Below are 16322 nucleotides of genomic sequence, written 5' to 3'. Positions count from 1 at the left end.
AGCAACCATATGTGTGGGAAAAGGAACATGTTCGTAGAGCTTGATGAATCAGTTGGTAGTAATGTATCCTTCAAAGATTAATAAAAGATTGAGGTGAAAGGAAAAGGTAACATTCTCATCTGTTTGAAGAATGGAAAGTATGAATTTATCTCAAATGTTTTCTTTGTGCCAAATATGAAGAGTAACATTTTGAGCTTAGGACAACTTTTGGAAAAAGGATATGATATTCATCTAAAAGATAATATGCTTATCTTGAAAGATGGTATTGGTTGCTTGATTGTTAAGGTGCATATGTCAAGAAGTAGAATGTTCTTGCTTAATATTCAAAATGATGCTGTCTCAAAGCTTGTTATAAAGACATCACTTGGCTATGACATCTTCAATTTGGGCATCTCTATTTTGGAGGACGAGAATTGCTTTTAAAGAAAGAGATGATGAGAGAACTACCTTGTATCAAACATCCTGATCAGTTATGTGAAGCATGTTTACATGGGAGGCAATTCGGAAGAGGTTTTCCAAAGGAGTCAAGTTCAAGTAGCTTCTTGGTTCTTGAACTTATACATACGGATGTTTGCGGTCCGATAAAGCCAAGTTTACTTGGTAAGAGTAATTATTTCATTCTTTTTATAGATGACTTTTCTCGAAAAACTTGGGTATACTTCTTGAAGCAAAAATCGGAGGTCTTCGGTATATTCAAGAAATTTAAAGCGACTATAGAAAAGGAGAGCGATCTCAAGATCAAAGCTATGCGTTCTGATTGAGGAGGAGAATTTACCTCAAAGGAGTTTCAAGAATTTTGTGAAGCCAACGGAATACGACGACCATTAATAGTTCCAATATCCCCTCAACAAAATGGAGTGGTGGAACGAAAGAATCGAACCATCCTTGGCATGGCAAGGAGCATTCTTAAAAGCAAGAGTCTACCAAAGGAACTTTGGGCAGAAGCAGTTACATGTGCAGTATACTTATCCAACTGATCACCAACAAGGAGTGTGTGGGGCAAGATACCACAAGAAGCATGGAGCAAAAGGAAACCTGGGATTTTTCATCTAAGAATTTTTAGGAGTATAGCCCACGTTCATGTGTCTGATGAAGCAAGAATCAAACTGGATGATAAAAGTAAGAAGTTTATTTTTATTGGCTATGATACTAACTCAAAAGGGTATAAGCTTTACAATCCAAATACTAGGAAGACAATAATCAGTTGGGATGTCATATTTAATGAAGAAGAAGAATGGAATTAGGAATCTCAAAATGAAGATTACAACTTCTTCCCATACTTCGAAGAAGAAAATGTGCAGCAACCAAGGGTGGAGCAAACAAGAGAGGAGCCTACTACTCCACTAGTAACACCAACATCAAGTACTCAAGGAAATTCATCTACATCAACTTCAAGTGAAAATTCAAGTGAAAGAGTACCACACTTTAGAAGCCTAAGGGACATTTATGAGGTAACTGAAAATCAAGATAATATTACCCTATTTTGTCTCTTGGCCAATTGTGAACCTATAAATTTTCAAGAAGCAATAAAGAACAAAAAGTGAGAAAATGCAATGGATGAAGAAATCTGTGATTGAAAAGAATGGTACATGGGAGTTAACTTAACTTCCTAAAGGACATAAGGCCATTGGTGTAAAGTGGGTGTACAAAATAAAGAAGAATGGCAAAGGAGAAGTTGAAAGATACAAAGCAAGATTGGTGGCAAAAGGCTACAATTAAAGATCTGACATTGACTATGATGAGGTATTTGCTCCCATTGCTCGATTAGAAACTGTCAGACTAATCATTTCTTTAGCAGCCCAAAATAGGTGGAGAATACATCAAATGGATATAAAATCTGTTTTTTTAAATGGAATTCTTGAAGAAGAAGTCTATATTCGGCAGTCATCAGGTTATGAAGTTAAATGACAAGAAGATAAAGTCCTAAAATTGAAAAAGGCTCTCTACTGGCTAAAGCAGACACCAAGAGCAAGGAATAGCCGAATAGACAAGTATTTACAAGAGAAAGACTTTATCAAATGTCCTTATGAACATGCACTATACATTCAGAATAATGATAAAGATGTCTTGATTGTATGTCAATATGTTGATGACTTGATCTTCACAGGAAGCAATCCAAGTATGTTTAGAGAATTCAAAGAAATGATGACTAAGAAATTTGAGATGACTGATATTGGGCTCATGGCATACTATCTGGACATCAAAGTAAACCAAAGGGAAGATGGAATCTTCATTTCACAAGAAGGTTATGCAAAAGAGATATTGAAGACGTTCAAGATGCATAATAGCAAGTCCGTAAATACTCCAATAGAATGTGGAGTCTATTGGACCGATGGGCCGGCTAGAAGGGGGGGTTGAATAGCCCTGAAAAATCAAAACGCAAATACCCTTCTCGAACTCTTAAACTAACACTTGCATAAAAATTAACTTAAACAATAAAAAGCAAGAAAAAGAAGAGGCACCGGATTTGACTTGGTTACAACCGGGGTGGTTGTTAATCCAAGAAAGTTGATCGAACTATCAATCTCCTTCAGACGGAGAAGCCTCTTACAGCAGTGAAAGCACAAAAGACAGAAGCTAAACTAGAACAAAAGTGCACAAGTGTTTGGAATGTAAATTACTGAGTTGATTGAAAGCTTCTGGACCAAGGCTATATTTATAGCCTTGGTCGGGGCGCCTGGAAGGGTTCCAGGCGCCCTGGGGGGGATAAAATTTATCCCCCTACATTCAGATCGAGATAATTCTCGATCTGGTCAAAATTACTGTTCCGGGCGCCCCGGTCAGTTCCGGGCGCCCCGGACCCCGAAAGTCAACATAGTTGACTTTTTTATCCGGGACCGCTTCTCTGGTTCAGTCCCACCTCGGTCCGGTTCTTCCGCTCCGGATCCGCTCGTTTGGGTGATCTCTGCCTTCCAGAAAAGGGCTCACCCGAACCCAACTTCCGGTCTTCTCGAGCGTGCTTCCCTCCGGCTTCTCGTCCCTCGGAATTACAGCGTGTTTCCTTCTCATCCGCTAGCGTACTCATCCGCAGTCTTCGTCCCTCGGTCGTCGACCTTCTCGCTAGCTGCGTCTCTTGCTCCCCGAGCAATCTTCCGCTCCGGCTTTCGTCCCTCGGAACCACCGCGCGCTTCCTTCTCGTCCGCCGGTGTACTCTTCCGCAGCGCCTCGACTACAGTCCTTCTCGCTAGCTGCGTCTTCCGCTCGACTACCTGTGTTCCTAAGCTCCTGCACACTTAGACACAAGGTTAGAAACCAACAGGACCTAACTTAACTTGTTGATCACACCAAAATAACCTTGGGGATCCAACAATCTCCCCCTTTTTTGTGTGATCAACCCAAGTTAAGCTAGGGTCAAAACAGACATAAAATAACTTTAACTAAATTTGCAATTGAGTACAAAAAATAGAATAAGTTAAATTAAATTATTTTGGATCTACCTCCCCCTAGACTTATACTAATGCTTCTCCCCCTTTGATCACACAAAAAATGGGGTTTAAAAAATCTAAGGGTTTAAAGACTTAGAAAATAATAAAAAAAAATTTAAGTCTTTGAAAAAAAATGAGAATTTTCTAAGTAACTGAAGCAGAAATTTTTAGTTTCACGAAAAAGATTTTTAACTTGGGAAAAGTGATTTTGAGAATTTTTCTAAGTTGTTAAAAAAATTGTTAAGTAAGAAAAATTTTGAAAAAAAAATTTCTAAGTTTTTTTTTTTAATTTATAAGTAAAAAGAATTTTGAAACAATTTCTGAGTACTTAGAGTATAAATTTTTAAATGTTTGAATAACTTTTTAAAGCATTATTTAAATTCAACCTTAATGCTTTTTATCAGAAAGTTAATTAAATATTTATTTCGATATTTTGGCTTCCAGGTCGTGGCGAGGCACTAGGCCTTCTTGGTTATTGGAGCAACAACAACTTCCTTAGACAAAGCCTCATAAAGAAATTCACTGTTTAATTTTCTCGCTGAAAGCGCTAATTTCGATTTAGGATTTAGGCTAAGCAAGATCGAACCCAATAAAGGTTCCAGCCTACTGGGTTAACCAAATGTTTCTTAGGGACATATTTTTTTGAAATGTTCCTAATTTGTCCAGGATGATATTTAAAGAACCAATTTAAATTATTAGATCTTCTAAAATTGGTTTTAGATGGACATGTATGGATTTTTAAGTCTTCTACTTGAATTTTCAAATTTTGAATTTCTAACTTTAATTTTTCATTTTCTAGTTTTGATTTATCTAATTCTTCTAAGGGACACGACTTAGCTAGAATTACTTTTAAATTTTTATTTTCACTTTCTAATTTGCAGCAATCTTTTGTTAAAAGTTTAACGAATTTAAACATTTTATCGGGAGGAAGAGATCGTACCTGACTTACCTTGTCGATCTTGTTTGTTTCTCCCCCTGAGCTGCTGCTTTCTTCCGACGTGTCTCCCCCTTCATCGATGCTCTCGATGCTCATTTCGGAAGAGCTTGAATCGCAGTCGTCGTCTTGATGACTCGCCATCAGTGCGAGTCCGGAGAATGCTTCAACTTCCGATTCCGACGACGTATCGTCCCACGTCGCCTTCAGGGCCTTTCGTTTTTGGATAGACTTCTTACCCTTTTCCTTATCTTTGTTCTTCAGCTTGGGGCAGTTGTCCTTGACATGCCCTTCTTCGTCGCAATGGTAGCAGCGGATCGTTCTTTTCTTTCTACCCTGTGGATGGTTAGTTTTTCTAGAATTATGTAACTTTTTAAATCGTCTTACCATCATTACCATTTCCTCGTCGTCGAGAGAAGATTCTGATTCAGGTTCGTCTCTCGAAGCTTTGAGGGCGACGTTGTTCTTTGGCTCCCTCAATCCTGCACATCTTGACTCATGCACTTCAAATGTTGAAAAAAATTCTTCTAATGAAATTTTTTCTAAGTCCTTCGAAATGTAAAAGGCATCTACTAATGATGCCCATTTTGAATTTCTAGGGAAGGAATTTAAAGCGTACCTGAGCGAATCTCGGTTACTTACCTTTTCTCCGAGATTCGTGAGTCCGGTGATGATTTCTTTTATTCTGGAGTGCAGATGTGCGACTGTCTCACCTTCTTCAAGACGGAGGTTGGTGAGCTGGTTCCGGAGTAAGTCCCGTCTCGCAAGCTTGGCTTCGGATGTTCCTTCGTGTAGTTCAAGGAACTTCTCCCAAAGCTCCTTTGCCGAGTTGTAGGTGCCGACACGGTTGACTTCTTGTGGCGGAAGTACGCTTAGCAGATGGAATTCTGCTTTCTTGTTTGCCACGTACTCGGCCTGCTCTTTCTTTGTCCATTGACTTTTTGTTTTTCCCTCGGGAGCTTCAAAACCGAGTTCCATTGTTAGTATTAAATCAAAATCGGTACCAAAAAATACCTCCATGTGCTTCTTCCAGCTTGCAAAGTCCCCCTCGAATTTTGGCGGGTGGATGTTAGATCCGGCCATCTCGTTGCTTCGTTCGGCGGCTAGTCCTCGTGAAGCGTCTCGGCTCTGATACCACTTGTTGGACCGATAGGCTGGCTAGAAAGGGGGTTGAATAGCCCTGAAAAATCAAAACGCAAATACCCTTCTCGAACTCTTAAACTAACACTTGCATAAAAATTAACTTAAACAATAAAAAGCAAGAAAAAGAAGAGGCACCGGATTTGACTTGGTTACAACCGGGGTGGTTGTTAATCCAAGAAAGTTGATCGAACTATCAATCTCCTTCAGGCGGAGAAGCCTCTTACAGCAGTGAAAGCACAAACGACAGAAGCTAAACTAGAACAAAAGCGCACAAGTGTTTGGAATGTAAATTACTGAGTTGATTGAAAGCTTCTAGACCAAGGCTATATTTATAGCCTTGGTCGGGGCGCCTGGAAGGGTTTCGGGCGCCCTGGGGGGGATAAAATTTATCCCCCAACGTTCAGATCGAGATAATTCTCGATCTGGTCAAAATTACTATTCCGGGCGCCCCGGTCAGTTCCGGGCGCCCCGGACCCTGAAAGTCAACACAGTTGACTTTTTTATCCGGGACCGCTTCTCTGGTTTAGTCCCGCCTCGGTCCGGTTCTTCCGCTCCGGATCCGCTCGTTTGGGTGATCTCTGCCTTCCGGAAAAGGGCTCACCCGAACTCAACTTCCGGTCTTCTCGAGCGTGCTTCCCTCCGGCTTCTCGTCCCTCGGAATTACAGCGTGTTTCCTTCTCGTCCGCCAGCGTACTCATCCGCAGTCTTCGTCCCTCGGTCGTCGACCTTCTCGCTAGCTGCGTCTCTTGCTCCCCGAGCAATCTTCCGCTCCGGCTTTCGTCCCTCGGAACCATCGCGCGCTTCCTTCTCGTTCGCCGGTGTACTCTTCCGCAGCACCTCGTCCCTCGGACGCACCGCGTGTCGTCCTTCTCGCTAGCTGCGTCTTCCGCTCGACTACCTGTGTTCCTAAGCTCCTGCACACTTAGACACAAGGTTAGAAACCAACAGGACCTAACTTAACTTGTTGATCACACCAAAACAACCTTGGGGATCCAACAGAGTCAAGCTATCAAAGTATGATAAAGGAAAAAAAGTTGATCCAATATTTTTCAAGAGTTTAGTTGGAAGTTTACGATACTTGGCGTGCGCAAGGCCTGATATCCTTTATGTTGTTGGACTTGTTAGCCGCTACATGGAAGATCAAACTACTGCCCACTTTAAGATCGCTAAGAGAATTTTGCATTATATCAAAGGTACGATAGATTTTGGACTGCTTTATTCAACATTTAACCAGTTCAAACTTGAAGGATATAGCAATAGTGATTGAGGTGGAGATATGGATGATAGAAAGAGAACTACGGGATTTGTGTTATCTTTATGGGAGATACAACTTTCACTTGGATGTCAAAGAAACAACCTATAGTTACACTTTCTACTTGTGAAGCAAAGTACGTGATCACGACCTTGTGTCTTTGACATGCTATTTGGCTCAGAAATTTATTGAATGAGCTAAGTTTGCCACAAGGAGAGGCAACCAAGATTCGAGTTGATAACAAGTTTGCAATAGCACTAGCAAAGAATCCAGTTTTCCATGATAGAAGCAAGTACATCGATATGTGCTATCACTATATCAAAGAGTGCATTACAAGAAAAGAGGTGAAAGTGGAATACATAAAGTCTCAAAATCAAATTGTTAAATTTTTACCAAGCTACTCAAATTTGAAGATTTCAACAAGATGCAGAATTTATTTGGAGTTACAAAATTAAGTTTAAGAGAGGGTGTTGAAATTAAATTTGATTTTAAATAAAATAGAATTAGTAGATAGAATAGAATAAATGATATGACAATGGATAGAGATAGAATGGATGAGGTGATAATCATGATAGGAACAAGAGTTTCATAAAGATAAAATAATAAAAAAAGAGTCATAATTATTTGAGATTGATACTTATCAAATAAGTCTATAAATATGTATATTTTTCATAAATGAAACAAGTTAAGTTTTTTATTTTATTCTCCTCTTGTTTCATGTAGAAATTCTCCTCCTCTACATAAAGTAAATTTTACTCTCATAACTCTTTTATTTCTTCTCCTATAATTACTTTTTCCCAACACTTATTTGTTTCTTTAATAGTAGTAACATGTTTCATCATTTATTCTTTTTCCAGATCTCTCGGCCGATTCTTCACAGAATTCGTAAATTAATTAAGCATAATTAAGCAGGAATTTTATATTAAAAAAATGTAATCATCAGATAAACAGAATTCTTCTTGAGCTATATATAAATAGTTACTACCGATCATGCCGCAATCTCCTCCTCCTCTTCTTCCTCCTCGTATTCTTCCTCAGCTACTGCATCCTGATATTGCTGGTATTCAGCAACCAGATCGTTCATGTTACTCTCAGCCTCAGTGAACTCCATCTCGTCCATGCCTTCGCCGGTGTACCAGTGCAAGAAGGCCTTCCTCCTGAACATGGCCGTGAACTGCTCGCTCACTCGCCTGAACATCTCCTGGATGGAGGTCGAGTTGCCGACGAAGGTGGAAGCCATCTTGAGCCCTTTCGGAGGGATGTCGCACACGCTGGACTTGACGTTGTTAGGGATCCACTCGACGAAGTAGGACGAGTTCTTGTTCTGCACATTGATCATCTGCTCGTCCACTTCCTTGGTGCTCATTTTTCCGCGGAACATGGCCGAGGCGGTGAGGTAGCGGCCGTGGCGGGGGTCGGCGGCGCACATCATGTTCTTGGCGTCCCACATTTGTTGGGTAAGTTCGGGAACTGTGAGGGAGCGGTACTGCTGGGAGCCGCGGGACGTCAGCGGTGCGAACCCTACCATGAAGAAGTGAAGGCGGGGGAAAGGGATCAGATTGACAGCCAGCTTCCGGAGGTCAGAATTCAGCTGGCCGGGAAAGCGAAGGCAGCAGGTGACGCCGCTCATCGTGGCAGAGATCAGATGATTAAGGTCTCCAACTGAGAAGAAATCAGAGAAAAATGAGAACAGAGAACAGTGGCAGATTGTGAAATCGCAAATATATATACATATCTTAATATTACAAGTAGGAGTGGCGAGCTTGAGGGTGCGGAAGCAGATGTCGTAGAGAGCTTCATTGTCCAGGACCATGCATTCATCGCCGTTCTCGACCAGCTGGTGAACAGACAATGTGGCATTGTAAGGCTCCACGACGGTGTCAGACACCTTAGGCGATGGGAAAACAGAGAACGTTAACATCATCCTATCAGGGAACTCCTCTTTAATCTTGGAGATAAGAAGGGTGCCCATTCCAGAGCCTGTTCCTCCTCCCAATGAGTGGCATACTTGGAATCCTTTAGGTCGAAGAGGAAGAATAAGAATCGATCGATCAAGAACAAGGCATGCAAATTCAACATTTGGAAGTTGGCAAAAATTAAATTTTGGCACGTATATATATTATATATAGTACCTACCTTGCAAGCAGTCGCAGTTCTCGGCCTCCTTGCGGACGACATCGAGGACAGCATCGATGAGTTCAGCGCCTTCGGTGTAGTGCCCCTTGGCCCAGTTGTTGCCGGCTCCGGACTGGCCGAAAACGAAGTTGTCGGGGCGAAAGATCTTGCCGACGGGCCCCGATCTGATGGAATCCATGGTGCCGGGCTCGAGGTCCATGAGAACGGCACGCGGCACGTAGCGGCTGCCGTTGGCCTCGTTGTAGTAGACATTGATCCGCTCGAGCTGGAGATCGGAGTCACCCACGTACTTGCCCGTGCTGTCGATGCCGTGCTCGTCGCATGTGACCTCCCAGAACTTGGCGCCGATCTGGTTCCCGCATTGCCCGCCCTGGATGTGAAGAATCTCCCTCATCTTAACTAATTCTCGGACCAGAGATCGTTGCAGATCGAGAGGAGGAGGAGGAGGAGGTGGTGGTGGTGGAGGAGGAGGAGGGAGAGAAGCAAAGAAATAAAAGGGATCCAGGACACGAGAAGGAAGACAGATGGCGGTTAAGTGCCTATTTATAGCCGGGTTCGTGCGGTTGAAGTTACTCCAAGACCATGCGATCTTACCATTTTTAGAGGAGTGCTCCGGCCATTAAGCCGGGGAGAACAACATATCTATCGCCATATCCAACGATTCTGCCACAAATTTTTGTTCGACCTCAACGATCTTTGCAACTTTACAGATAACTTTGTCAATTATCTAAATCACGTATCTAAATATCACTTTTATCCCTCCTCATTTACAGTAATCGACTACTAAAGGGTTGTTTTTTTAATTTTTTAAAATAGATATATATTTTTTTAAAGATATATTCATATTCAAAAAATAATTAGACCAAAGTGATATTTTTGCTAAAAAACAGATTTTAAATTTATATAATAATGTTTTTTTGTTGTATCAGTTTTTTCAAAAGGTTATACGTTAATAAATAAAAGCTAGTGCTAGATTTGAGAAGGAAAAAAGAAAGTTGTGTTATATTGATGTATTAAATCAAATAAAAATTGAAATAAGTGAACTAGTTGGGTCGAGCATAAGAATGAGCTGGCTAGATTGAGCTATAACTAAATGAGTTGGTGAGCCTATGAAGCCGATTGGGTTAGGTGAACTAATAAGATTAGTCAAGTTTAAGAAGTTGGTTAGGTCAGTAGGTCAAGTCTAGTTGAGCGAGTCAATCATGTTTGACTCAGTCTAACAAGTCTAGCAGACTAATCAAACCAATCAAATTAAGTGGCTCTATAGTGAATTAATCAGGTTGAGCGAATTGATGTAGATATTCAATTTGAGTATGATACAAGACCAATTCATGTGGTTAAGATAAGTGAATTATTCTAGCTAAGTAGATTGATTGTGAAGATAGATTAGACCAAGTTCAGTTGGTTGGGCTACCTAGATGATTGGGTTGGGTTGGGTCGGTCTAGTTGGCTCAGTTGGGTTGACTGGTTAGGTTTGTTTGGTTAATGCAATCAATTGATACGAAATTTCTATTTGTCAGTGTATTGCTTTCATTTTGGTTTAGCAAATTAATATAATGATACGAAATTCTATTAGTGCATAGTAAGCAATGTGTACAGTTGGATTGATTTCTTATTAGTATATATTATTAGCTTTCGATAAATTAATGAAATAATTTATTTTCTTTTAATTATCTTAATGAATGTTTGATTCGATAAATACAAATGAAAATTCATTGATTGTTAATTGATGAACCAACCTGAGCTCATCGTTACAATTTTTTTTTTTTTTTTTTTTTTTTTTGATGAAAGGCCAGTCCTATAGAAATGGGCCGAGTTGATTCCTAATAGTTACCCTTCGACCTTTCTTTTTTTCTTTGGCAGCGCAGTAAAATATTCTTTAATTTGAGTTTGATCTGTTTAGTTAACAAACAAATCTCAATCCATGTGGCATAATAATTGATTAAATACAAAATATAGATTGAACAAAAATCTAACGATATCCATGGAACACTCCGAGGGATAAGCGGTTGGGAATACAAGTACAGTTCTAAATACATAAAGAATCCTTAGTTTACAAGATAAAAATATCTCCAATAAAATAAAGTCAAAAAAATTTAAAAAAATTCATAAGTTTAGGCCAAAAGTAAATAATATTATATTATTATAAAAATATATAAATTTTTTTTAGTCCTAACAAATAGTATCAGAATCATAGTCAAGAACGAACTATATGGGTAGAATAGTGTCCTTGAACGAAAGAGGTGGAGGCTCCAAGCAGATCAAGAGTAATTGGATGTTTGACGGAAATCTAAGGGAGCAAATCCTATGTAGTGAAAAGTCCAAGTAAGTCATGAAAATCCTGAGAGAGCAAGCCCTGAGTGGTGAAAAGTCTAAGAAGGTTAAGGGTAACCGAATGTTGGCGGAAATCTTGAAAGAGTGAACCCTAGGTGGTGAAAAAGTCTTAGAGGAGAGGAGAGACCTCGATTAACCAGATACTTTAGGGGAGACCCGAATTATCAGAATAATAATAGTCCTTGAGGGAAGGATTATTGAGAATATAATCAAAGTTCTACATTGGAAATACATGAAAAAAAATCATGAATTTATAAGATAAAAATATATTTCTATTGGTATGAAATCTTTTCAGTAGAATCTACTTAAAAACAAATCCATGAAAGCTTAAGTCCAATTGGATAATATTATACAATTATGGAGATATGTGAATTCTTTTAATTCTAACAAGTGGTATCAGAGACATTGTTAGATCAAGCCATGTGAATGGAGGGTGACCAGATGCTTAGCGAAAATCCTAGGGGAGTGAACCCTATGTGGTGAAAAGTCCAAGCAGACCATAGGTGATTAGATGCTTAGCGGAAATCCTGAGAGAGTGAACCCTAGGTGATGAAAAAGTCTTAGAGGAAAGGAGTAACCTGATTGACTGGATGCTTGAGGAGAAGTCCGAAGTAGGTCAACAGTGACCAGATACTTGAGAAGAGTCTCGGAGCAGATCAATAGGGTGACCGAATGCTTGAATAATTGTGGTTCTTCGTTTGAGGGGAGAACTATTAGAAATACAATCAAATTTTCACATTGAAAATATATACAAAATATCATAAATTTATAAGATGAAATATATCTCTATTACTATGAGACATTTTGGTTAGAATTCAAAAATAAATTCATGAGCACTTAAATTCAATGTAAATAATATCATATTATTATTATTATTATAAATTATTTTATCTTAAGATAGACCCTAAGGGTACAACTTATGAAAGATTTAAAACTAATATAGGTCAGTGTCATTATCTCATTAGTTAGAATCTAGTTTTTAAGATCGCTTTTTAAGTCTAGTGGTTGAAGTTAAGTTTTTTTTACAAGACTTCCAAACCATTTTTCAAGTATATGTGCAAAACATTTAGATACTCGGAGAACAAATTATCGTGATGCTCTACAATTTATAGCCTCAAAATACCAAAAGTAAATTGAAAATCTATGATCATATACGATCCACTCTAGAAATTGTATTTGTTAAGATAAATATTGTTTATTTGAAAGTGATTCCGAAACTAGTATATGTGTTATGCACATTGCTACTATATATTTTTATATATTTTAAGATTACAAAATACTAAAGATGATTAATATATATTTTTTAAAAAATAATGAAACCTTTAGAACAATTTATAAAAAGAAATTAAAAAGTTAAGAAAGAGAAGAGGACGAGGGAAGGGAGTAAGCTGGATCCTACCAGTAAGGATAGGGTATCTGAACCCATTCATTATTCGGCATATACATGTACCAATTAATCATTCATATGACTTTTTTTTTAAAAAATAATAATAATAATAATTGGTATATACATGGTGGCCAATATATGAGTTTGGGTACTATCTTTATTGGGAAAAATTCGATCCTGTCTCTATAGATAGGCAGTGTCCAACGTGACTCAAATTGGATGAGTCCCATTGACCCCCGGGTGAAGCCCTTTGAATCAGGTTAGGGTACTGTCGATATAGACAAGGTCAAATCTTACCCGTAACTTATCCGAGAGGGAGAAGAATGATTTTCCTTTGCATGGATACAAAGACTTTAACGTGTAGCTTCGCGAAGAATGATTTTCTTTTGCATTCATTGTCAATCCATAGAAAGTGTTCGATTTGATACAATGAATTCAAGCCTCCTTTTGAAACCAACAAGGTGCATGTGCCAGTGGCTGAGGAGAGAGGTAAATCACTTGCTTCCAAAAGTTTTTTTTTTTTTTTAATTTACCTTTGTAATATAAGAAAAACAAATCATGATATAGTAAAATACACCTTGTATTTCACGATGAATCATTTAAATATCATAATTGAAGAAGTATGGATGAGGATAGAAAGGTGCAGTTTTTTTTATGTTCGAGCAATGAACTGGGCTGGAAAGCAGCGAGTATCAATTGCGTGATGTCAGAAGGGAGACAGAAGGGCGCATTTGGATCAAGACCAAGCAAAAGAAGAGAAACGGAGAGAAGGCAAAATGGGTAATGGCGACGACTCTCTTTTCTCAAGCTTTTCATTTTATTTACCACCCTTGTAATTTCCACTACCTTCCTCGAGCTTCAGCCAGCACACGAAGAAGTGCAGTGAAGTCGTGGCGTGGCTGCTCCTTCATTATCACCTTCAGTAAAACAAAAAAAAAAGGGAAAAAACACTATATAAAATAATAATAATAATAATAATAATAAGCAAGTTGCACCACGACAAAGCAGTATAAAAAAATAATTTAATTTAATTTATTTAGTTTTTGATTTTTTTTTCCCTTTCTTGCTCTGTTCTGCTATAAATAGATGCAGGGGGGTCGTTAACACAGGCCTACACTACACACAAACTTTTTTTTTTAAATATATATATTTTATTTCCTCCTCAGTCCTCTCCTTCAATACAATCCAAGAATTGGAACGCCACTGTGCAGTCACTGAAAAGTCACAATTCACAAAGAGATAAGAGAGTTGGAGTGAAAAGAAGGCAGGGGATGGGAAGAGGTGAGTATGGTGGAGGAGGAGGAGGAGGAGGAGGAAGGGAGGCGATGGCGGCGGTGCCGGGGTGGCTGGGGAGGCTGGCGGAGGAGAGCTTCTTCGTCGCGTGCGGGGCCCACGAGAGCCGCAAGAAGAACGAGAAGAACATCTTCTGCCTCGACTGCTGCTCCAGCATCTGCCCCCACTGCGCCCCTGCACACTCCCACCACCCTCTCCTCCAGGTCTCTCTCCTCTGCGATCTCCTTTACTATTATCATCCACCACGGAAGAGATTTAATTTTTATTTCTTGCTTCAATTCTCCGATTTTCATCGCCATGGTAAATCTTTTTTTCTTCCCCGCCGTTTATCACCGCGGAGAATTGTACAGTTTGGAATTCCACACAATAAATTCCAGACCGATAACACATATCTTGAGAATAAGCAGAGAGGGATCGAGTAGCCTGCTAGATCTTGTCACCCCTGTTGTGACAGCAAAATCTCGCATAGATTTTTCATTCAAACTCGGTCGAGCAATTTGCAGTTCCTTGCGGTAGTTTTCTGTGCATGCTCCCCCTATCAATTCATGTTTCTTTCCTCCGCTTTCCATCCTTTCCAGAAAATTTGAGATCTTTAATCATCAATCAGTAGTTCTCTTCCCTCTCAATACATTTAATGTAAAACATTCCGTGGATCTACGTATACAAACTGCTCAACTTTCTTCAGGGTGTGCAAACCTTCAAAGTGTTTTTTTTTTCCTTCACTAATTTCAGTGGGTGCCAAGATAGTTAAGTTTACGATTAAACCCTCGAGTACAAGGAGGCTTTTACAATGTAGTACTGTTAGCAGAGGGGCATAATTGTTCTGCTGTCTCTCTTCCCTACTTTCTTGGTCAATATCAATGCATAGCCAATGGCTCTCAGTACTTTAACGAACTCGCTCAATTATTAGTCAATCACCACAAGCTTTAAAAGTTTTATTAACATTTGTTTGCACAATTTAGGTGAGACGGTATGTGTACAACGATGTGGTTCGATTGGATGACCTCGAGAAGCTCATAGACTGCTCTCATGTGCAGGTGATTAATTATTAATATATATTTTTTAATTAATTTATTTATATGTTGACGGCCAAATGGTTGATTATGGAGTTGCATTGACAGCCCTACACCATCAACAGTGCGAAAGTGGTGTTCCTGAAGCCAAGGCCTCAGTCTCGGCCTTTCAAAGGCTCAGGAAACATTTGCTTGAGGTGTGACAGGATCCTCCAAGAGCCCTTCCACTTCTGTTCCCTCTCCTGCAAGGTATATACAGTGATATCATTTAGTTAATAATTATGACTATGAGCATTAGCTAGAGAGAACAGAAATGATGAATATATATATATACACTAATTAATTAATTAATGCAGGTGGAGCATGTAGTGTCACGAGGGGAGGACCTGTCGAACATACTATTCCGGTTCAACGAGTCGGACTTTGCGTTTTCCCACTTTGAGAACCTCCGGGTGGACGGCTCCGACCTGACGGAGGACATCACGGACGGGCAATTCACTCCGAATTCGATCCTGGAAGACCCAGCGCAGTACAACGGCAGCTCAGCGTCGAGCACCGGCGGTCGCGAAACCAGCGGTTCAGAGGCCCCGAGAAAGAAGAAGAGTGGGGGTGGGTTCTTCCCCCAGATAGTGCTATCGTTGAGCAGCAGGAGGAAGGGAGCCCCTCACAGGTCCCCCCTCTCCTAATGCATGCCTGCATGCATGCATGGTCATGAGCTAGCTAGCCAGCCAGCTGCAGCTAGCTTGGTGTCGTAAACTTTGAGTACGTAGGAGTAATTTAATTTGTTTTGTGTCTAAGTAGAGTGCTCTTCATTTGGTTGCTGTTGCGTGTAACTTATTAAGTCGATCTCTCTCCCTCTGTCTCTCTCGATCGTGCTCAAAATGACCCTAGCTATATATCCTATGCATGTAACGTGGGGTCATTTTGTGCCGGTTTAGCTATCTAGCATTCCCGTTGCTGCCTAGGAGGGCTCAGTGGATGCATGCCACACTGCTCACCAATTTTGTTTCCATGTAATGGGATGCATACTTCAATTAATTAAATTAATATATCATGTCTCCTACCTTCATAAATAGTCGAATATCATAATAAAGCTCTCTCGTGCTTGTCTGCATCCCCTTCTACTTTGCTGTCCTTGTCTTTGACCAAGCCACACTGCGCGCGTCCAACCATGCAATGTTTTAATATTTTATTTATTTTTGGGCTCGCTGGTGGCCTGGGACTTCTGTTGGCCACTATGCACCTTCTGCAAAGGCATGTTTCCTTCTCTCATCGGCCATCCCCTCCAACGTATATACTACATTTTTCTGGTTTTCTTTTCCCTCTTTTATTAGTTTGAGCATGTCCTAATTATTAACTATATATATATAGATAATTTGGCTTAAGCACTTGGTGTATCTGCTAA

The 16322-nt window shown here is 39.8% G+C and overlaps 3 protein-coding genes and 1 pseudogene across 3 annotated transcripts in view; 2 read left to right on the top strand and 2 right to left on the bottom strand.

The window, feature by feature from the left end:
• The window catches only part of LOC121979449, a 59476-nt gene extending 51638 nt beyond the window's left edge, over positions 1–7838 (bottom strand). Inside the window, exon 1 of the mRNA XM_042531439.1 lies at positions 7749–7838. Within this exon, the coding sequence (XP_042387373.1) occupies positions 7749–7838 (90 nt within the window). The remainder of the gene's footprint in view (positions 1–7748) is intronic.
• LOC121982660 lies at positions 7837–8154 on the top strand (annotated as a pseudogene).
• Positions 8155–8260: 106 nt separating this feature from the next.
• LOC121979448 (tubulin beta chain-like) lies at positions 8261–9284 on the bottom strand. The gene is made up of 4 exons (XM_042531438.1): positions 8891–9284; positions 8501–8770; positions 8319–8416; positions 8261–8275 (listed from the first exon to the last, which is right to left on the bottom strand). Exons 1-4 carry the CDS (start codon positions 9282–9284, stop codon positions 8261–8263), a joined length of 777 nt encoding a protein of 258 aa, XP_042387372.1.
• Positions 9285–13725: 4441 nt separating this feature from the next.
• LOC121980267 (protein RGF1 INDUCIBLE TRANSCRIPTION FACTOR 1-like) lies at positions 13726–15971 on the top strand. The gene is made up of 4 exons (XM_042532242.1): positions 13726–14107; positions 14867–14941; positions 15026–15166; positions 15274–15971. The coding sequence occupies exons 1-4, from the start codon at positions 13883–13885 to the stop codon at positions 15601–15603; spliced, it is 771 nt and encodes a 256-aa protein (XP_042388176.1). The 5' UTR covers positions 13726–13882; the 3' UTR covers positions 15604–15971.
• The last annotated feature ends 351 nt before the right edge of the window (positions 15972–16322 follow it).

The sequence above is a fragment of the Zingiber officinale genome, chromosome 5A (genome assembly GCF_018446385.1).
Source record: "Zingiber officinale cultivar Zhangliang chromosome 5A, Zo_v1.1, whole genome shotgun sequence".
NCBI lineage: Eukaryota > Viridiplantae > Streptophyta > Magnoliopsida > Zingiberales > Zingiberaceae > Zingiber > Zingiber officinale.
Note: the sequence above shows the minus strand (reverse complement) of the source record. Positions and strands in the feature narration are given on the sequence as shown.

Bases quoted from the DNA above. Each gene is read 5' to 3' on its own strand.
- LOC121980267 (XM_042532242.1), top strand. From the start codon at position 13,883: ATGGGAAGAGGTGAGTATGGTGGAGGAGGAGGAGGAGGAGGAGGAAGG. The intron at 14,108-14,866 runs GTCTCTCTCCTC...TGCACAATTTAG, and splicing joins CCCACCACCCTCTCCTCCAG to GTGAGACGGTATGTGTACAA. The intron at 15,167-15,273 runs GTATATACAGTG...TAATTAATGCAG, and splicing joins TCTGTTCCCTCTCCTGCAAG to GTGGAGCATGTAGTGTCACG.
- LOC121979448 (XM_042531438.1), bottom strand. From the start codon at position 9,284: ATGAGGGAGATTCTTCACATCCAGGGCGGGCAATGCGGGAACCAGATC. The intron at 8,771-8,890 runs GTAGGTACTATA...TTCGACCTAAAG, and splicing joins GAACTGCGACTGCTTGCAAG to GATTCCAAGTATGCCACTCA. The intron at 8,417-8,500 runs GTAATATTAAGA...ATTTCTTCTCAG, and splicing joins CAAGCTCGCCACTCCTACTT to TTGGAGACCTTAATCATCTG.